This window comes from Lagenorhynchus albirostris, chromosome 2 (genome assembly GCF_949774975.1).
Source record: "Lagenorhynchus albirostris chromosome 2, mLagAlb1.1, whole genome shotgun sequence".
Taxonomy (NCBI): Eukaryota; Metazoa; Chordata; class Mammalia; order Artiodactyla; family Delphinidae; genus Lagenorhynchus; species Lagenorhynchus albirostris.
In genome coordinates this window covers 127382535-127404704 of record NC_083096.1, presented here as the reverse complement: position 1 = coordinate 127404704, position 22170 = coordinate 127382535, and the positions used below count along the sequence as shown (strand labels likewise).

The following is a 22170-nucleotide window of genomic DNA, read 5'->3' as shown; positions in this document are numbered from 1 at the left end:
CAGTATTTTATGCTCTGTTTTTCAAAAAAATTACAGTCACTACTATATGTAATTGCTTGGATGTTATGTAAGCTTTTAATAGATAACTTAATCTCTGAGAAATTATTTGGTTGAGAGCCCTCAGTGGATTAGAGATAGGTTTCCTCATTGTAAAATCAGAAATAGTAGTAATTGCTTATATTAAATGGAAATGTTAAAGTTTATAAAACTTGAGAATCTTTGAACAATAATATATATATGCATACAATTACAATGATTGTCTTAGATGATAGTCCCTGGTTTGAGAAAAAGTTTGGTTTGACATTTAATAATTAAGCCTTTTTGCAAGATACTGCTTTGACTTGGCAAAGCCACATACAAATCAGGTGTAGAGGACTGGCTTTTAAGTGTTAAAAAATAATTGGAGCAGATAGGTACCTAAAATACACTTTTATAATAGGAATAAAAAACAGGTTAATAAATCCACATTCATTTGCTCTTTGATTGTAAATATATAAAGAGTTTTTAGTTATGATGTGTCTGTCTCACAGAGAAAGTATGATTACCTAAATATGCACGTTTTTTAAAAGGAATTGCTTACTCAACTCTGTGCGTTCTGTAAAACACTGCAAAATTGTGTGCATCTGCAAGTTAAAACTCATATACAGCAGGCTAAAACTGAACAGAATTTCACTGCAGACCTGACTATGTTGTTCTGGGTTTTGTCACCAGAAACATATTAGGCTAGAATGTGCTCAGGATTTTTTGAACAGTCCATGAAATGTGACTGGGATGTTAATCTCCACTTCAGCCCTGGCAACTTCACTCAGGTCCTTGGCATTCAGAATTAGGAGATAAGCGGGCTTTTGACCTGCCCCAGGGCTCACCACCACACTCAGAACTACACCTGTTAATCAGAAGTTAATAAGGCAATGTTGAATTAAAAAAAAAAAGCCCATAGCAGTAGATTAAGTGTCACTGAAATAATACAGGAAGCAAGGAAGCATTACATTGACAAATAAAGAAAACCAGATGCCTTGATATCTTGCTCTGACTCTTCTACCACCTGGCTGTGTGGTAACCCTGAAAGGGATTTTAAATTTTTCATGTCCCCTGGACTATAAGCTCTAAGAAGGGAGTGACCCTATCTGTCTTGCCCACTGTTGTATCCCAATAGCCTACTGCAATGATTAGAACATAGTAAGTATTCATTAAATTCTTATTTAATGAATGTTTCTGTGTTTTTATCTGTATCATACGATTTAACACCTGTTCTACCTACTGCAAAAAAAAAAAATGTTGTGACAATCAAGTGAAAAATGTATATTAAAAGACTCTGGGAATTCCCTGGTGGTTCAGTTGTTAGGACTCCGCGCTTTCACTGCTGAGGAAGCTGATTCGATCCCTGGTCGGGTAATTAGGATCCCGCAAGCTGAGCGGTGTGGCCAAAAAAAAAAAAGACTTTGAAAATGGTAAGGTATATTATTTCTATAATTTCCAAGACCTAGCTGGAAGCTTACTTCCTTCAAACAAAATAAGAACAAACTTTTTGCGGTTTTGACTGGAAAGGCTGTATATGTAAAATCACTTAGTGTAAAACGGCTCTACAACTCTTTATTTTATTCATTTCTCTGTGGTTTTCCGTATTTTAATCCCAGAGAGGATAACCTACCTCCTTGTCCCGGATAATCAATAGTTAACTAAGATGACTCTTTGTAACTGAGTTGCTGTTTTATAGGCTGTTGCTCTGGATCCCTTCCTAGCCCCAGCTTACTGAAAGGAAAAACCAAAACTAGAAACACAAAGCCTCATCCTCATTCTCTTGGATCTGTTAGAATACTCAGTTTCCCTCCTTAGAACTCTATCCCTTTTCAGAAATGTATCTAGGTCAGGAAAGGCAAAAACCTAGACCGCATGCTGCTCCTTCTTCCTCCTCTCCTTCATCTAGAGTAGACATTGATGTTCCATCGTGACACCAGATGGTGCTTTAGCATTTTTCCAACAGTACCAAATGAAACCTGACCATAAGATAAAACTTATTCTCAAATAAGTTTAAATTCTTTAGTGCTGTCCCATTCAATAGTATAAAGGATTATTTCTGAACATTAGGGAATAATCAACATAACTCCTCTCCTAATTAACTAACTATATGAACTGCAATGAAAAGAGAGTGTTCAGACACATCTATTACTTTCATTACCGTCATCTTCCTCCAAGGCATCTGGGTGAGAAACAAAGATGGGTTCTGAGGGGTATGAATCAGGCTCTTGCCATACCCAAGTTTCTTTAGTTTTGACGTTCAGCTTACAGAGCTGCTTGTAAGAAAGAAAAGTCAATCAATCAGTCAGTCAATCAGTCAATATGCTCTACTTGACTAGCATGTGACTCAAAGTACTGTTTGAATATTAGGAAGATGGATTAATTACCCTGTCTGGAACAAAGTGATTCAAGCCAAGTCCATATGCGTATGTGTAAGGTTTCCCACCATACTTCTGGTAGTTGATTTGAGGAAATTCAAATGCTGCAAAGTAGAGCACGTGCTTAGGAAAACTCGTTAATCTCTTTGAATGGAACATTTTGTTCTCTCTCATGTGAGGTTTTTTCCTAAATCATCTCACCTTGGCGAGGCCCTGAAAAGAGAACTTCAGGTTCCAGCCAGATGGTCTCATCACTGCACAGAATTGCAGTGGCAGTTGTGTTGGGGAGTGTGACTAAATTCTTGCCTGTGTCAGCCTAAGAAAGAGGATAACAGAAACCTCAGTGATCAGGAAAGAAAAATCAAGCAGCCATAAATATAGTCTTCCCAAGTTTTGTCTCCTGCGTTCTTCATTTCTTAAGTCAACATGTAGGGAGAGGCAGTGCAGAAAACTCTAGAAAGGGGAGCCCAGGAACATGACTGGGAAAGCTGTCTGTGTCCACATCAGTCACTGGCTGTGTGTCACTGGGAAAGTCATACAACTTCATAGGCCCTCAGTCTTCTCATCAGTGAAATGAGACTGACCTCGAAGAAAATTTACAGCTCTGAGGATGGGCTCTGGAAAAAGAAGTATTTTTCTGCAGAACAACAAAGACTTCAACCTCTAGGTATCCATACAGTGTTTGTCTCCTTTATAGTTAGGCTATATTTTTATTTTATTTGAAAACAAAATCATACTCGTAAGTTGTCAAAAAAGAAAACAAATTAAAAAACTACTGACCAGATGTTTTCTAAGATCTCTTGTCACCCACATTGCTCCCACGTGATTTTTCAGATTATTTTATGAAAGGAATGAATATCATGAGCTCTTTCAAAGAACATATTCATTTAGTAATACCTGCATCAAATACTTAAATACATGTTTTGTGATGGACTCTATTCTAGGCATTTGGGATATTTCAGAGAACAGAGTCCCTGTCATCATGAAGTTTTCATTCTAATTTGGGAACATAAACAATATAAATATAATTAATAGACAAAGTGTATAGTACATCATGAATGTGAGGAAAAAGAATAGAGCAGAGTAAGGAGAATCAGAAATGTGAAGAGTAGGTGAGTTGTAATTTTAGTAGGTGGTCAGGGTGAGCCTCATTGAAAAGGTGAAATTTGGGATAAAACTTGTAGGAGATGAAGGAAGCTAGCAATGCAGGTATCTGGGGAAGAGCATTTGAGCAGAGAGAACAAACTACAAAGGCCTGAGGTAGGAGTATGCCAAAGGTCCTTGGAGAACATTAAAGAGACCAGTGTGGCTGCACTGACTGCGCTCGGGGGAGAAGAGCAGGAGAGGAGAGTGGAGGGGTAAAGACTGATAGGTCATTGTGAGGTCTTGGTCTTTTTCTGTGAGTGAGAGATGGGAAGTCATTGGAGGGTTCTGAGCAGAGCAGTGGCAGGCTCTGATTTATTTTTAAAAGAATCACCCTGACTGCTCTGTCGAGATCACTTTTGCAGCTCAATATTAAAAAAACAAACAACCCAATCCAAAAACGGGCAGAAGACCTGAATAGACATTTCTCCAAAGAAGACGTACAGATGGCCAAGAAGCACAAGAAAAGCTGCTCAGCATCCCTAATTATTAGAGAAATGCAAATCAAAACTACAATGAGGTGTCACCTCACACCAGTTAGAATGGGCATCATCAGAAAATCTACAAACAACAGATGTTGGAGAGGGTGTGGAGAAAAGGGAGCCCTCTTGCACTGTTGGTGGGAATGTAAATTGATACAGCCACTTTGGAGAACAGTATGGAGGTTCCTTAAAAAGCTAAAAATAGAATTACCATATGACCCAGCAATCCCACTACTGGGCATATACCCAGAGGAAACCATAATTCAAAAAGACACATACACCCCAATGTTCATTGCAGCACTATTTACAATAGCCAGGACATGGAAGCAACCTAAATGCCCATCAACAGACGAATGGATAAAGAAGATGTAGTACACATATACAATGGAATATTACTCAGCCATAAAAAGGAACGAAATTGGGTCATTTGTAGAGACGTGGATGGATCTAGAGACTGTCATACAGAGTGAAGTTAAGTCAGAAAGAGAAAAACAAATATCGTATATTAATGCATATATGTGGAACCTAGAAAATGGTACAGATGAACCGGTTTGCAGGGCAGAAATTGAGACACAGAAGTAGAGAACAAATGTACGGACACCAAGCAGCAAATCACCAAACCACCAAAGCAGCGGCAGGTGGAGGTGGTGGTGTGATGAACTGGGAGATTGAGATTGACATGTATACACTGATGTGTATAAAATGGATGACTAATAAGAACCTGCTATATAAATATATATATATATATATGTGAGAGATACAAAAATAAATAAATAAATAAAATACATGTAAATTTAAAAAAAAAAAGGGAGATGAAAGAGTGAAATCAGGGAAACCAGTTTGTCTTGTAGTAGTCCAGTCAAAAGAAAACAATGGTTCAGACTAGGCTAGTAGCATTGAAGTCAGTGAGGAGTGCAAGGTAGAGCCAAGAGGATTTCCTGATAGTTAAGATATGGGGTGGGGAAGAGGCATGAAACTGAGAAAGGAGTCAAGAAGGGCTTCAAGGTTTTTGGCCCGAATAATTAAAAGTTGGAGTTGTCACAGCAAAGATGGGGATTACTGAAGGTAATTTTTGGTAGGGGAAGAGGAGAAGTTTAGGTTTTGTCTTATTAAACTTGAAGTGTTTATTGGACATCAAAATAAAGACATGGCATTGGCAGTAGCATATAAGAACCTTGAGTTAAAAGGAAAGTTGGAAGTGAAATTCTAGGCTGCTTTAAAGCATGAGTCTTTACAAAGGGAGTGAACGTACAGATAGAAGATAGAACAAAGGGCTGAGTTCTGGTGCCCTCCAACATTAAGGGGTCTTCAAGAGAGGAATGAGGGGATAGGTGGTGGGGGCAAGAAGAGTTAAAAGAAGGATTTTGTAAGAGGGCAAAATAATAGCATGATATGCATGATTTAATGAAAACAGGAGGAGAGTGAGATATATGAGAGAGGGGGAGAATTGTAGAGTGTTGTCCTGGAGAGGGTGAGGAAGGATGGGAAAGACTAGTTCTGAATAGGATGATGGATAATTCAGTATGAGTACAGATGCTGGTGGGTGGGTAGATGTGGTGGCAGGAGTCTACGTTCTTTTCTGATTTCTTTCATTTGTTTCAGTAAAATAGGAAGCAGAGCCATCAGTTGAGTATGAGTGTGGAGGTGGGAGGTGTTAGAAGGTTGAAGAGAGGAGGGTGTGAAATATTTAACTAGGAAAGTGAAGTTGGGAAATGTAGCAGTAAGGTTTGTTGTCATGTACTTAAAAATGGGCCAATTAACACAATTGTGTGTTTTTAGCACTTAATTTCAGCCTTAGAGGTACAAGCATGGAGTGGGTGGAGGGTTGAATTTAACTAGGATTATGATTTTGACAAATAAGTTCTATAAAGTAAGAAAGAGGGAAGAGAAATGAAGATCTACTCAAGGGGGTGATTACAATGATTAACCATGAAATTGTTATTGAATAAGGAGGGAAGGTAAGTCCTCAAGGGAGTGAGAGATGATGAGAAGGTAATAGGTTCAATAGATTGGAGGTTCCTGGTGGGAACTGCAATAGGGCAAGTAATCTTGAAAGATAATAGGTGGTAGTCAGACTGTGTCATGCATGAAACCAAGGTTATGGTAGAAGCACAGTCAAAGGTCAAGGTCAATTGCATGACTGTGGGGAGTGAGTCAAAGCGAGGTCAATTGCATGACTGTGGGGAGTGAGTGGCTGAGATAGAATGGAAGACAAAATCAGTGGAAGACGTCATGGAACTGAGAGACCAGTTGTTGGAAGAGTCACCTATGATGTGTATATTGAAATAACTGAGAGTCAGGAGTAGATCAGGGGAGTGTGACACTGAGCCAGAAGGGAGAAGGAGTGGTGGTTAATTGGTGAGAATAATAATGAGGGGTGTATATATGTAAATGTAGACATACCATTTGGCTATATACTTAGCTGAAGTGAGATTTGAAATTGGAAGATTTTAAGGGTGGGTGGAAGGAGCAATGGTCTGGAAGCAGCAAAGTGGAACAAGTGTACCACAACCCCAGGCCCAGTGGTACAAGCGCTGTAGGAGGAGAAACTGCTACCCCCGGAAATTGCTGCTGAAGAGACCAGTGTCCTAGAGAGAGTGTCGGATTTTTTGGTAAAAGAAAGAAGGTGGAAGGAACCTTCTGAGCAGAGGATAGATGGAATTTTTCTGGTATGTACAATGAATTAAAAGGAAATAGTGAAAGATTTTCAGGATTGGGAAGAGATGGGAGGTGAGGATGGGTCTTGTGAGATTCTGTGAAGTGGGGCCTCGAGGCACTTCATGGTGATTTTGGGAAGGAGAGAGCAGCATGTGTGCATACATACATATTTATACATGTATTCAGTAAGTTCAAATGTTGATGTCGAACACATTACTTATGCGACTGCAACTTTAATGATTTTACTCTGTTGTATCTTATTTTTTCCACCATTAAATTAGGGTTTTTAATGTAAGAGATGTGTAACATTATCTTTGCTTTCCAAACTAGCTCCTTATTTTCACTCTTCCCCCTCACTATTTTTTTAACACGTGCATTTATCCCCTGACCCAGCAATTTCACTTCTGAGAGTCTATCCTATTGCTATATCTGCACATATATAAAATAACATACATACAAAGTTATTCCTTGTGACATTATCTGTAACAGCCAAAGAATGGAAACAACTCTGTTGCTCAGCAGTGAGGGACTTGGGTATGTTCACAAAAAAGAATACCGTGCAGTTGAAGAAAGCAAGATTTTCAATATATTTTAAAATGAAAAGAAGCAAGGAACAAAAATGTGGATATAGAAAGTTACTTTTTGTGTAAAAATGGGAAACAGTAATTATATATATTTTCTTATATTTGCATAAACAAATGAAAAGGAAAGACATTAAAAGTTACACACAGAAGTGAAGGGGAATGGTATGGAATGGAGGCAGAGAGAGGTTGGAGCGACACTTCCAGTGTGTACCTTTTTAGATCATTTTGAGTTTTTGACCATTTAAATTCACTGCCTATTCAAAAATAATAAAGGTATATTTTAAATATATCACTGTTATATTAATCACTAAACTGGAAACTTCACTCATACTCTTTCCTCTCCTTCCTTCAATCTGTTTATCTCTTATTTCCCTAATTTATGACTTATTTTTCTCTTCATTGCCAAACTTTTAAAAGTGCAGGCTATAGTAATTGCTCCCACATTCTCATCAATTGCTCACCTTTATTGCCTTGAAACCTGATTTCTGCCTCCCTCCTTACTCCCCTGGAGATCACTAAATCTGGTTTCTGGCTCTTCATCTTCATTCTTTTCAACTTGTCTATATATAGCAGTGGGCACCAGTGAAACCCTTCTCTTGCCTTATCATGTGGCATTATCCTCTCTTAGCTGTAACTAGGGCCCTTTGGTGATGTTTTTCTCTTTCTTTTTCTGACTCCTCTTTTCTTACCACTTTCTGCACATGGATGTTTCCCCAACTTTTGTGCTTGGCCATCTTTTCTTTTCTTTCAGCATGTTATGGCTATCAAGTTCATCATTTTTAAAATAAACAAATTTGTATGTTTCTTTTAAAACACTCTAAAGTATGAATTTTTCCTGCTAGCAATCTTATCTGTCTTCATATATTTGATCATCATTTCAATTCCAATAACTATCAGCTCTTTTCTTCTGACCCTACTTTGTGTCACAAGGACCTGCACTTCCATATGAAAGCCTACAAGACGTCTTCACGAAAATGTTGTTGATGCTGATTTTGCTGTTGATGATGATTATAATCAATATTATTTAACACTTACTTTGTGTGAGGGACTATATTCAGTGATTGACATATGTCACCTTGTTTATTGATCACAAAAATCCTGTATGGTGGATATAGATAAAGAAAAGGGGATTTAAAAAGGTTAAATGTCTTGCCGCGAATCAAACAGCTAGAATGCTGGAAGCCCTGGTCAACCTGGGTCTGTCTTGAAGTCAGCCCTTTTACTCATTCTCCCCACTTCCTCATAGTTCTACAATTCAGGTTTATCTCCAAACCTGCTCTGCCTATTATTACATTTCCTATTTCCAAAGGTATCAACACTCTAGACACATAGGCTTAAAGGATCTCTATGGTCTTTTGCATGTATAAGACTTAATTCATTCTACCATCCAATCAAATGTAAGATCCTTTTAATTCTACCTGTAGGAACTCTCACTTTTGTCGGTTTGTCTGTTCCTACTACCACTACATTTTTCTATCACCTGAGTGATTTTCATTGTCTCCAATCCCAGGTCCCTTATCATCATCCTTTCTTTACTTCCAATACTACTTATACACAACACAGCCTTATTTTAGAAAATCAAAGCTGCAAATAACCTTAGTTATTATTTAGTCCAATTTACTTAGGTTTCTGAGCAGGCAACTGAACTGTAGGGGAACTTGCTCACTGAGTGACTTGCTCAGGGAAGCCGGACATTTAGTATCAGGGACAACTAGAGTAGTCAGTACGCTTGATACCCAGTCCACCAGCTCTGAATATGGCTTTCTTCTGTTCAAAACCTTGACTATCTCCCCATCACCTGTCAAATAAAGCACAAACCTTTTGGCCTGAAAGCCTTCAAAGACTGCCAACCTACTTTTTTTTAAGCTTTTTTGCCTACTTATTCCACTGTTTTTGCTTATGTTCTAACCAGTTGGATTGCAATCACTTTGAAAGGATTTTGTAAATAGAAGAACAACAGGTTTAGAGTCAAAACCTGGTTTTCGTTTTGACTCTACCACAGTTGGATTTTGCTAAGTCATGTGACTCTTCTGAGCTTCAGTTTCCTAGCTTATAAAATGAGGGAAGTGGAATTAATTTTTAAAGTTCCTTCCAGCTCTGAAATGTCAAGACTTTATGTATAAACACACAGCAGGAGAAAAAGTCCTGAGCGAGATGAAACATTCTGGTTATATCTGAAATCTATGTAGAGGGTGGTTACCTTGTCAGTATTCAAAGGAAGTACGTATCTCCTAACTTCAGGCTGGGGAGCCTTTCTGGCATTTCTTTTCACCTCTTCCCAGTTCTCACGTAAATTGGCTAAATATAAGTAATTATAAACAAATTCAAACCTGCAAAAATAAGAAGTCAAACATGAGGACAGCCAATTACAAATAATTTAGAGACATGCTTCATGCCTTTTAAAAGCACAAGTGCCTCCCTATTCTTCAGACCCCAACCCAGAACCTGCTAAAGACTCAGGAATCCTGGAGCCATTTCTCCTGCCCACTCTGGGTGGAGAAAAGAATCCTGCTCATGGATATGTTTAAATAACAACAGCCTTTAAAACGTTCTGCTCTGTTTCTCTCTCACCATTCTGTCTGTGTCTTCAGGGGCTACTGTCTTTCTTAGTGACCTGCTGTTTTGAAGAAAGCATATCTCTTTTTCCCAAACCCAGACTAGGTGGAGTTCTAGGCTCCCCAAAGGATCTTGTTAAGTTTGAGTGAAATTAAGCTTAAGTTTACTCATCAAGTCACAGAATCTTTTATTTTCAGGTCTGGTTCATGGACCTGATCAGTTTTCAATCATTAACCATAGTTTTGAGGTTCAGTTAGTGTTTCTGATTATCTAAACTCCCTACAGCCTTTTCAATCATATTTTGTGACTTAAGCATTCTTCTTGCTTTTTTAGATGTAATTCAGATTAAATATTGACAGTGGCATCTCCGAAAGAAACCCTAATTTCCAGGAACAACTGGAGATGTAACATTTATCCAATGTCCTTTCTTACCCTTTCCAGCAACAGAGATCCACAACCAGAAACTCACTGTCTTCATAGGTATTGATGTGATGGAAGAGGTTAAAAGGAGATGTCCTGTATTTATTATTGATATACTTTTTTCGTTTCTTGTCAGCAATATGAAGCCAAACCTTGAAAAGTGAAGAGAATATTTTGATGCATTTAGAAAGAAAAAAAAGTGTGCATTATGAAAGACATATTCTTCAGAACCATAAAGCTGACAAATAAATGTAAGACTTACCCCCATGGTTTCATTGGACTCAAAACAATCCATGTAGTTGGCTCCCCAAAGACTCCATGAAGAAAGGAACTTGAAGAGGTTAATTTTGACTGGTGTCTCCACAAAAACAATATAGTTGGGAGTCAAACCAAAACTGTTCAGAAACAGAAATAAACTTGTGAGTGGGAAGGGTTGATTCTCAAACCACAGAGAAATATGTACACATGAGGTATACTCAGTTATATGAATCAACAGTGCCTACATGAAATTAACTACATTTAAATTTAGGTTTCTGCAAGAAAATGTCATGATCAGGATTGGTATCAAAGGTAGGCAAAGCAGATCTTTAAACCTGAGTTTTCCTGAAGATTCATAGCAGGTCTTCAAGTTACCTATGGACATAAGATGGCTTGAATCGGTCACTGCAGGGGAATTGTACAACGATCTCTGACTTGCTTATTGGATCTTCCTTGTCTGAAATAAAGTGGTTTCAAAAGGCTATGGAACAGCCTCTTTTTTTTTTTTTTTTTTAAAATACAAAGCATTTAGAACAGCTTATGCAAGCAAAGAAATACATTTTCAGATCTTGATTTTTTAAAGAGTTTATTTCCATTTTCTCAGTCACTGGCATTTCTTAGAGAAATTTCACGCGGAGCTGCAATCACCCAGGAAAATCCAAATAGCAGCAGATTTGGAAAGTATACTCAAACAGTGTGTGGCAGACAGGGTACAGTGGAGTCACATCTTACATCTGGAGGTGGGTTCTAAGTCAAGGGAGTAAGGCAAAATTTTAGTATGGTCAAAGTGCCTTTTACAATCTCTTAAGTTATCTATAAAGTTATGGCATATGTGTTTTGGGTCCGTAACCCTTTACAATAATTCTTAAGCACATTAAAGTTTATTTACTACTAAGGCAGTGTCTTCAAACCTTAGTGTATATAAGAACCACATAAAAAGCTTCTGAAAATACTGACTATGGGCTCACCCCTAGAATTACTCATTCAGTCTACCTCAGGTGGGGCTCAAGATTTGTATGTAAAAATCCATATATACTCAAATAATTCTATTATCAAGATCATTATCAAATTTCTGGCAATGAATGGAGGATGAATGGAGAATTCTAAAGAGTACTCTCTTCTGTTTTAATATTCTTTCTCTATAGTATATGAGTTAAAAAGTTATGTTTTTAGTTTTGGGAATTAAATACACACAAAATACTTACTACACTTTCATATACATGTGTGTGTCCTATTACACATACACATGTTTGTTTAAAATCTTAATTTTGTCTGGCACATGGATAAGTGCTCAATAAATATTTGCTGGATTCAAATCTAAATCTTATATGATCAAAGTCACATATACACTACACCTTTGAAACACTGTAGAATAGAACACAGCAACTTATTTTTGAAGATGTCATTTCCTGCTATGGTGCTTTTTGGCATTGGTCCCCTGGTAGGGTAAGGGTGAGGGGCAGTTGTCCTAAAATCTGAGAGTAATTTAACTGTCCATATAGTGCTAGCCTGATATTTCTGATCTGACACCCTGTATTTCCAGTAACTTTCTCATGTTACAGATACTTGTTTTTTTTTTTTTTTTTTTTTTGCGATACACGGGCCTCTCACTGTTGTGGCCTCTCCCATTGCGGAGCACAGGCTCCGGACGCGCAGGCTCAGCGGCCATGGCTCACAGGCCCAGCCACTCCGCGGCATGTGGGATCTTCCCGGACCGGGGCACGAACCCGTGTCCCCTGCATCGGCAGGCGGACTCCCAACCACTGCGCCACCAGGGAAGCCCCTAGATACTTGTTTTAAGAAGAGTCAAAGTGGTAAACTGACCTGCTTGTAGTGGAGGGATCTTTACAATATTGTAGGCAATTGAAAAATTTTTCCCAAAGCAATTACCAATATTGTAAACAGTCCCATCATTTTCAATGTGGGGGTGAGCAGTGGCTCCATTGACCGAGACATAGTTGCAAAGATCAACCTATGGAAGGAGAACAAACGTCACCCATGTTAAGAGGAAGATCGTATTACACCTTTGGTTCCTCAGTCTGACCTCACCGTTACCACTTGCACCCTCACCCTAAGTGTGCTTTCTCTCTTTCCATCTCTCTGGGTCTTACCCTCTTTTAAGTCTGTAGCAGTCCCATCTTTAGCGCTGAGCTCTCCTCTGACCCCCATGCTGACCCCTCATGCCTCTGAAATCTTCAAGTTCTCCCTGATTGAGCTTTTCAATTGATGTAGGCCATATATTACTCTGGTTGGTTACTTTCCTTTTGCACATGCAGTTTGTCTTCAAACAGTGACGAATTTGAATCCTGAAACTTCTTTACATTCTCCTTATTGAATTACATTGAATTGTATGCTGATAGTCAATAATTTTCATTTTATAAAAATGGCAATTTTTTCTGATACAACCTAAATACCAAATCCAGTATCTTACATACAGAATGAATTTGGAACTGAAAGGAACTTCAGGATTCATCTAGTATAGAAAGTCTTAACCCAAATAGACTTCAGGGGAACCATGAATTCCTGGAGTTAATGGAAACTTTTTGAAGATAGGATTCAGTGCTTTAAATTCGTTTTGGATTCTCATAAAAAATTCAAAACCACTAATCTACCACAAACCTCTCAGTTTACATAAGAAGAACTTGAGGTGTCAGAGAGATCAAATGATTTATCTAAGGATGTAGAGCACTAGAATTTCTACCTGGAACCTGCTCAATAAAGATTTATTGAATGAATAATCGATGGAGTATATATTTGTCTAACCAAAATTCTTTCTATGTGATTAGGAGAGTATGTTTTAAAGCATAGGGAGTTTTTAGCACCCTCATTTAAATAAAAGGCAAGACATTCATTCAGTCATTCAGTCATTCATCAAGTATTCCTTGAGCGTCTATTATATGCCAGGTGCCGTGTCAGGGTCTAGGAAAACAGAGATGGCCCTTGCTTTCAAGAACTTCAGTCTAGATTTGCACTGTCCACTATGGTAGCCACATATAGCAATTTAAATGTAAGTTAACCATAATTAGATAGAACTTCAAATTCAGTTCCTCAGTCACAGTAGCCACATTCAAGTGCTCAATAGCACTTGGACAATGAAGACATAGAACATTTCCATCGTTGTAGAAAGTTCCATTTAATAGCACTGTATTAGACCAATAAGCTGGTATACAGTGCAGTAGGTGCAAAATGATATCTGTAAAGAAAGGCCATCTAACCCAGACTAGGGGATTAGGCAGGGCTTCCCAAGGGCAATGACTCCAACACATGCTTGAAAGATGAGTAAAATTTACCAGATGGAGAAGGATGACAGTGTGTTCTAGGGAGTAGGAACCCTAATGTAAAGGCATAGAGTCGCAAAAAGTGAATGCTGCTTGGGGATTACTCGTCATTCAGCATGGCTGTGGTGATACACACACATGGAAGAGGAGAAGTAAAATGGCCAGCCACAAAGGTCTGTGCTTTTAACTTTATCTTGGAAACTATGGGTGCACTAATTGGAATAACACATTTATACTTGCATTTTAGAAAAGAAAATTGCTTCTACTGAATTAAGGAAGCTGTATTTAAGGGAATCGGGCTGGAGGCAAAGGAACTTGTTAGGAGTCTATTTCAGTACTAGTAAACCAACAAAAAAACACTCAAAATTTTAAAACTACATTTTTATACGAAGTCAGGGTATAGTGCTGCTCACAATGACTCCTAATAAAGTCTATTCTGGAGCCATACCATGAACTTCACACTTCCAATTAAATTACTATGGTAATGGGATTCACTGTCAAAGTCAAATGGATGGTTTAGAAACTCAGCTTCAGTATTTCTCTAAATGATCTGCACATACACTCATATGTGGTTTCAAACATACATCTAAACTAAGAAAGAGCTATCGAGAATATGTTAAGCCTTAGTAAAATAGTCTGTTGGGGATTATAAATCAGCTTGTGATATTGAGACCCATTGGTGGGACTCCTTTTCCTTTCTATTCCTACTACACTGAATATCTAGTTCTGGTCTTCAATTCCACTTAACTGGTCTCCTAGCTATCCCTTATCTCTTTTGTCCTCCCATACAGCTTACACGTGGCTTCCAGATTAAATAACCTAAAGTACAGCTCTGCTTATACCACTTCCCTGAACAAAAACTTTGAGTAGCTTCCCATCAGCTAAATGACTTATTCCAAATTTTTGTCCATTATTCAAACTTCTAGTTTCACCCTACCCTGTGTTTCACTATTCCCCTTGACGTGGCATGCTTTAGATCACTAGTTCTCACCTGGGAGTGCTATTGCCCCCTAGGGGTAGAGTTGGAAATGTTGGTGAGCATTTGGAGTTTGTACAATGATTGAGGACATGTCTGGTGTTTAGTAGGCGGAATCAGGGATACCAAACCTCTGCAGTGGGTGGGACAGTCCCCACAATGATGAAGTACCACCGGCCCAACGCCACTGCCACGTCCATTGAGAAATACTGCAAATCTAGCCAAATAAATTATTCTTTATCCTCCAGTTTCCCACCTCTATACAGCTGATCATGGTACTCCCTGTATATGAAATGTTCTTTCTCCAAAATCAATGAAGTTGTGCCTTCCCTTTAACTTCTAACTCAAGTGCAAGCCTTTTAAACCTTCCTTGATCTGCCCCACTTCACATCCACCAACTACTGCCAGAAGCAATCTTTGTTCTTTCATAGAAGGTTTTCCCTCTGTGAAAAGAGTCCTCACATTCTGTGTCCTATTATAGTTAAGTAATGTATTTATTTGATTTCTCCACCTAGGTGTTAAGCTTTCTGAAGACAAGAACAATGCCTTGCAAATAGTTACATCTTAATAAATATTGGTTGAAAATGTAGATCTATCTTATCAAATGCTGCACCAAGATTGCCTAAGTTCTCATCAAAATTTATCACTTTTTAATACTGCTGACATGTTTCTCTATGCTTTTTCTTTTAAGATATAGCTTTATTTCTAACAAGAAGTGTCTATAAGAAGGGGCAAGTTGGTACAACACACTTTCCTAGAACAATGAATGGTAGGGTTTTCAATATTAAATGTGCCAGTTCCATGCTAGTCTATAAAAACCATGAAGAGCAGGGACGATGTTGTCTTACTCATTGGTACATCTTTTGCATCTAGCATAAGTTCTGGTACATGGAAGGGACTCAATAAATATTTGTGTCACAAATAAATATGTTAGGCATTTTATACGGTTTTCCTCCAATCCACATAATAAATGTTTAAAATTTCACAGATGGAGAAACAAAGTTTGCCCTTTGTCACATTGCTAGTAGTTGATGACAAAGCAGGGATTTGAAACTTAATCTCTCTGGCTCTCATATTCTTCAAACCCAAATGCACAGCTGATTTAATTCTAAGTTGCAAACTCTAAATTCCTGAGCGATATAGTCTGAGCACTGTGTCCTACCTGCTTAATTGTCTCCAAGGTTTCAGGATTAATCTTTGTAATGAAGTTGGTCTCTGTGCAGGCATAGTAATCTTCCCCCACTGGGTAGATATTAACAAGGGCATTGTCAGTAACCTCCACTCCTCTAAAGTAAGAAAAAAACCTGCAGAAGCAAATGGATTTTTCAGTCCAGTAACTTTCACGCCATGAGAGAAAAAGGGCTAATGTAAAATGTCTTTAATAACATGCAGTTGGGTTTCAGTAACCTGGAAAATATATTCTTGCAGGGGTCTGGGAAAGCACAGGTGCCAAATTCTGTTATGACGATCCTTTTCTCAGTCATTGCCCGTACGTAAGCATCAGTGCGGATGAACCTGAAGGACATTGAGACACGGGAAAGGGTCACAGACAAGGGCAATTAGTGTAGTCCACGGGGAGCTTAGAATGGTCATTCTATGTGACCTCCTAAAGTCAGAATCATAAATCCACAACACGAAGAATGAAGAGTCTGGTAACTTTCTTGGGGTGACTGAAGGAGAAACAGACAATGTGCCACGAGCTTAAATTTATGTCTTATAAACTTCACAGTGACATATGAGGAAATCAAGGTTCAGAGAAATTAAGTGATCAGCATATGTGGCCAGAGCCAGAAAACATGCCTGTTCCATATCACACTATGCAGCCCCATGGGTAGTTCACATTGGACCTCTGACTTCCTGTAGCCTATAATTCAACAATCTACACTGAGCGGGGAAGTATAGAACATGTTATGCTGAATTATATTCCTTTCAATCTTCCTCATGTCCCTCTTATGTTTTTCTTCAATTTAAAAATTTATTTTGCTACTTTTAAAAGTAGATATTCTTGAATCTGGTCTCTTGCACAGGCAGACCTCCTGACCATATCTCCCAGACTAGATGGCATATGTTGCCTAGGATTTCTCATGTGGAGAGCCAATTAAAATCTGATTTTGCACTTCCATAAAGAGGAAAAAGTACCAAGGTCTTTAGAAGGCATATAAAGGCTTTGCCTGACCTCCAAAATATGCTTTCATAACTAAATTTCTGCTTGACCTGATCTGTTTCTCTTCTATTACAGTCCAAGTTATCCTGACTACTTCAAGACTCCATTTATTCTTTCTTTTGATGTCTCTTCAGAATGCCTGAAATCTGTGGTGATCAACAAAGCTGCTAACAGGCCTGAATATTAACGCATAAGACAAACTATTTATTGTGGTGTTAATGAAGCTTTGTAATGAAATTGGAGTGATGGCTTAGGGCTTCAAGCCTTTTAGCAACAATCTTCTGTTTTTAGAAAACTTCTCTTTCTTGTATTATTAAGACATATTTGGTCCTTGCCTCCTTTGTAACACCCCTCCCTCCTTCCCATTGGCCTTTCTGATTATAAAAAAGGAAAGACATCAAGAGACCCATGGTTTAATAATAATAACTATTATTATTATTAAATGCTTCCTATGGGCTAGGAACCATGTTCTCATTTAATCCTTGTAATAAACCCTGAAGTAAATTCTCTTATTTCTCCCATTTTTATAGATGACAAAACAAAGAATTAGAGACTAACATCTTGCCAAAGGGCACCCACCTAGGCAAATGGTATGTAGGGCATATGGGATTTGAAGCCAGGCGTGTCAGACCCCAAAGCCCTAGTTCTTAGCTGCTTCTTTATCCCATAGTACATCTCCGAGGTGTCCATACAGACTCACTGGCCCAGGAGGATTCTGAGTGGAGGCGAGTATAAAAGTCTCCTCTTGGGTTCAGGAGGTTGAAAAGTACCTGGAGGGAGGAGCTGAGATAGGTCCGAACCCTAGGAGGAGTGGGCCCTAGTGTTCTTTACCTTCTGTGGTATGTGACGTGTCCTTCTTTAAAGTCAAACTTGTGCAGGAGAGCTTGCCCATCAAACAGGTGGTAAAATGGCTCAGATCCAACTTCAAAGAGTCCTGGCCCACATCGAAGGAGACTGCCGGTCAGCCAGAGGGGGATCCTGCCTGTGATGAAGGCAAGACTCAGAACATTGCTTCTTACCCCTGCCCTTCTCACCCAGGTAAAGAGCAGTGATTATCTAAGCAGCCCGATTGGGCAGCCTCTTACTTTTAAAGCTGGCAGTCATTTCCATTCCCAGTTCTCATGGCGGGTAGCTCTCAGGAAATGCCTGCTGGCCTACTCTCCTTTCACTAGGAGACCAAGTGGTAGGAAATGTGGCAACATCTCAGAGTTTAGATAAAGGGTTGGAAGGAGACAGGGAAATGTATCTCGAATGGAATGGGATTCTCCATCTAACAGATTTCCCCAGCTACCAATACATTTGCCTTTTTACTGTCTCACTTTTAAGAAAAATTTCAAATTTCTTGATATATAGGAGGGATGGATTAGAAGCAGGGATCTAGATACTAAACAAAGATGTGTCTACAGAACAAACCGTTTAAATGAAACAACAAGAATACTGGCTTCTTAAAATATAGACCTATATTCCTTTGAGAATATGGGCTACTGTCCAGATAAAGGTCAACCTGCTATAGCAGAAAGTGCAAAGGGCTGTCAGAGACCTGAATTCTGGTTCAGGATTTGCTATGTGCCATCTCTAGGCCTCCGTGTCCTTCTCTGCAAAATGAGGGGCACACAAGAAAGGCCTTAAGTCTGTTCAGTCTAAACAGTTAGGTTTGTGCCCTTTGATCCTTTGAAAAGTGCAGCATTTGGCAGTGTTTTTATAATCCTTGCTATTAAAAAAGAACACAAATGTATTATTTTATATAGCTCAATTTCAGCAGCCCACTTTACAAGGATGTATATTTCTGATAAAAATTTGAAAAGAAGGCATGGCTTAACTAAAAGGCACAGCATTAATTTGATTGCTAGAACCTAGATTGTTAGCATCAGAATCTAGTTGAGAAAGAGCACCGGGCTCATTCCTTCTATTTTGCACAAGAGACAATTGGGAGGAAAGAGACCTGCCCAGGCTTTGGACCTTCCTATAACACCATGTCTAAGCAAGGATGCTATGTGGGTCATGTGGTGACTTTGGATAATGATAGCAGTAGTAATAATAACAACCATCTATTGATAACTTTGTGTTGGATACTGTGTGAATCTTTCGATTTACATTGTCTCATTTAATCTTCACAACATCTCGATGAGGTAAAATTTGGTTTATGGTAGGTGAATGAATTGAGACTCAGAAAGTTTAAATAACTTGTTGAAGGATTCACAGATAGTAAAATAATAGAGCTACAATTAGCACCTACATCTGCCTGACTCCAGAACCAAGACTTCTGATATAATGGGCATGAAACCTACCACCCTTTATTGTCATATTCCCAGATGCTTGTCACCAGGCCTTCATTTATTCTGCAACTAATAGAACAGACATTTACAGGACATTTTCTATGTGCCAGGCACTGAGCTAGGCACTGACACCTTAAAGATGACAAAGGTATAGTCCCAGTTGTTAAGGAATTCCAGTTAGGTAGCATTTTTCTATATTAGAGAAGTAAAGAAAAGAGGAAATGGGTTCTTAGCATAAAAAGCCCAAATGTCCAGATTCCTCTCTCTGTAGCCCACAGAGGGAGCCCGTTCTGAGAGATGCCAATGAATAAGGAGACAGAGAAGAGAGATTGAGACAGAAAAGAGAAGATGGCTTCAAGATAGGTGAGACCAACCTGTAACATGAGCTGTGAGCGGTGAGGACAGTTCCTCCACAGTTTCAAACAGTTTCTTGTAACCACCAGCAGGATGTTCGACTCTGAAATGGTGGAATAATGAGGAAGAATCTCATGTGGAATCTCAGGAAGTCCACGGAGATAGAGGCAGAGCTCCAGGAGAAAAGATGCTCTCTGCTCAATGGTGGTGCATACTGCCAGTCTAGCCTGGGCTGGGAGCACACAGTGTTTTGGTGTGGTGTGGTGGTAGAAATGTATCAGGTTGGCAAAGGGGCCCAGGTCAGTGCTCCTCCTTTGATGAAGGAGAAAATGACCTCCCTTTTAATGCCCCAGTGGACTTGCTTGCCCTCTGCAGTTTTCCCATATTTCTGAAGACAAGTCAAAAAATCCCACCATTGTCACTTCTCTTCCTGACCGAGTCCTTCCTACAGAATTAGCCTGCCCTGTCCCTACCCTCAGCTTTTACTGCATCATTTATTCTCTTGCCTTCCAGACAGTCTCATTCCTCTCTCTCTTATGCACTGGGAGACCACAGGTTTGGGGGTCAGTTTGTCATCCTTTGTTATTCACCCATATTATACCATCACTTCTTCCCATCATCTCACTTCATCACCAGTCTCCAAGAGCTACAGTACATTTTAAATATAGTCAGACAAGGAGATTTAGGTCTTATGTTTTTGATTATTTTCTCCCTTCTCACTTTGGCTCCATTTTATAACTTCTTAGAGTGAGAGCTGACCAGACTGCCTAATTATGATAGTTATTTTTTATTAAGGACTTACCATGCGCCACATACTTTTAAAAGGATTTTGTATGCTATTCGTTCATTTAAATCTCACAACACCATAATGGGGTTAAGTACTACTCATTCTATATACGGAAAAGCCAAGACTTCAAAAAGTAATTTGCCCAAAATCACACAGCTAGGAAATGGCTGGGCAAGAAGTGGAACCCAGGTCTGCCTCATTGAAATCTTCATGCTCACTACTACTTCCAAGGCCCATTCCAAGCCACACAAACCCCACTGTAATTTAGACCTGAATTCTAGATATTTGCTTCAATACATAAAATAGGAAGAAACTCCCCAACCATGAGCCAAGGCCTTCCCTAAAGGAGTCATCAATCCTCTTCAGGAGCTCTTGAAATAGACCATTTGCCATCAACACACTAAGGAATTAAAAAAATAATCTCCCAGAGATACTTACTGGATGGACATTTTCTCTCAGTGGAGGATTGAGAGTGCTGGCACCAGTTGTGGAATGAGGAGGCAAGTCCTCAGCCAGGGGCCTTTATATGCCTTCTAAATCCACCTAAAAAGAGCTATGGCTTTGGGAACCCTTTCTCACCCCTTGATCTGAGAGAGCGTGAATAGAAGTGGCTTTCAGTGCTCAGATACTCCTGATGCTTGAGCATTAATTTGGGCAGGCTGCTCCCTTAATTGTTTTTTGGCTATTTTCCAGAGACCTCAATCCTTCCCAAAGAGAATGAGAAGTGGATTAGAAAGAAAGGAGTTTTGTGGGAGTGGCTAGCATCAGGCCTGTGCTGATCCAGGTCACCCCACTGGAACCAGGCAACATTCTCTGGTGCCTACCTCCCTCTTCCACTTCTGTGCCCTCATCTTTACCCCCATTCATTTATTCATTCACTTACTTATTTTTAAAAATATCTATTACACATTGTCTATGGAGAAGGCATGGATGAGCCATCTCTGTCTTCACACATCTTGTAACTCTGCAAGAATAACAAGAAACTAACAAACTCTTCAATAAAATTTTATAAGTGCTATGATTGGAGAAGTATAGAGTGTTATGGAAGCATATTGTAGCACGTCTAACTCTCTCTGGTCACCTTATAGGCTCCATTCAGGGCCCAATTCCGACCAGGCTGAGGACTTCAGTTATGTTCTTTTGATTTGCTGCAGATGAACCCCTTTCATATCTTTGCTTGTTACTAATGCCTTCCTGATCTCCACATCACCTTCCTGTTCATTGGTATGTGTGCTGCACTCAGATAGTAAATAGCACTATTTCATTCATATTTCCACACTCCTTTATTTAGCCTCAGTTGTTTGCCAGCACAGACATGGTACTGACCAAAGGAGTCCCCATGAAACAGACAAGATACTTACTATACCAGCTGACAACTTTTAACACTTTTTTAGAAACTCACCATGATCAAGTGGGCTTTATCCCAGGAATGCAAGGATTCTTCACTATACACAAATCAATCAGTATGATATACCATATTAACAAATTGAAGGAGAAAAACAATATGATCATCTCAGTAGATGCAGAAAAAGCTTTCGACAAAATTCAACACCTATTTGTGATAAACCCCGCCCCAGAAAACAGGCATAGAGGGAACTTACCTCAACAAGATAAAGGCCATATATGACCAACGCAGAGCCAACATCATTCTCAATGGTGAAAAACTGAAACCATTTCCGCTAAGATCAGGAACAAGACAAGGTTGCCCACTCTCACCACTATTATTCAACATAGTTTTAGAAGTTATAGCCATGGCAAACATAGAAGAAAAAGAAATAAAAGGAATCCAAATTGAAAAGAAGAAGTAAAACTATCACTGTTTGCAGATGACATGATAC

The 22170-nt window shown here is 39.1% G+C and overlaps 1 protein-coding gene across 2 annotated transcripts; it reads right to left on the bottom strand.

Moving 5' to 3' along the window:
• Positions 1-734: 734 nt before the first annotated feature.
• On the bottom strand, positions 735-20781 carry RPE65 (retinoid isomerohydrolase RPE65). 2 transcript variants are annotated; one of them, XM_060139770.1, is made up of 14 exons: positions 20771-20781; positions 19566-19648; positions 17747-17897; positions 16159-16266; positions 15914-16055; positions 12322-12469; positions 10873-10954; positions 10502-10634; positions 10252-10391; positions 9464-9593; positions 2598-2712; positions 2406-2500; positions 2180-2291; positions 735-886 (listed from the first exon to the last, which is right to left on the bottom strand). In XM_060139770.1, the coding sequence occupies exons 1-14, from the start codon at positions 20779-20781 to the stop codon at positions 735-737; spliced, it is 1602 nt and encodes a 533-aa protein (XP_059995753.1). The 2 variants fall into 2 exon arrangements, with proteins under 2 accessions (XP_059995753.1, XP_059995754.1); XM_060139771.1 differs by lacking the exon at positions 16159-16266.
• Between the last annotated feature and the right edge of the window lie 1389 nt (positions 20782-22170).

What these genes read in the sequence shown, in the direction of transcription:
- RPE65 (XM_060139770.1), bottom strand. An exon ending in CTTTTCAGGGCCTCGCCAAG is followed by an intron (nt 2,501 to 2,597) that starts GTGAGATGATTT and finishes TCTACTTTGCAG; the next exon opens with CATTTGAATTTCCTCAAATC. An exon ending in TGCCTTGGAGGAAGATGACG is followed by an intron (nt 887 to 2,179) that starts GTAATGAAAGTA and finishes TCTGATTAACAG; the next exon opens with GTGTAGTTCTGAGTGTGGTG.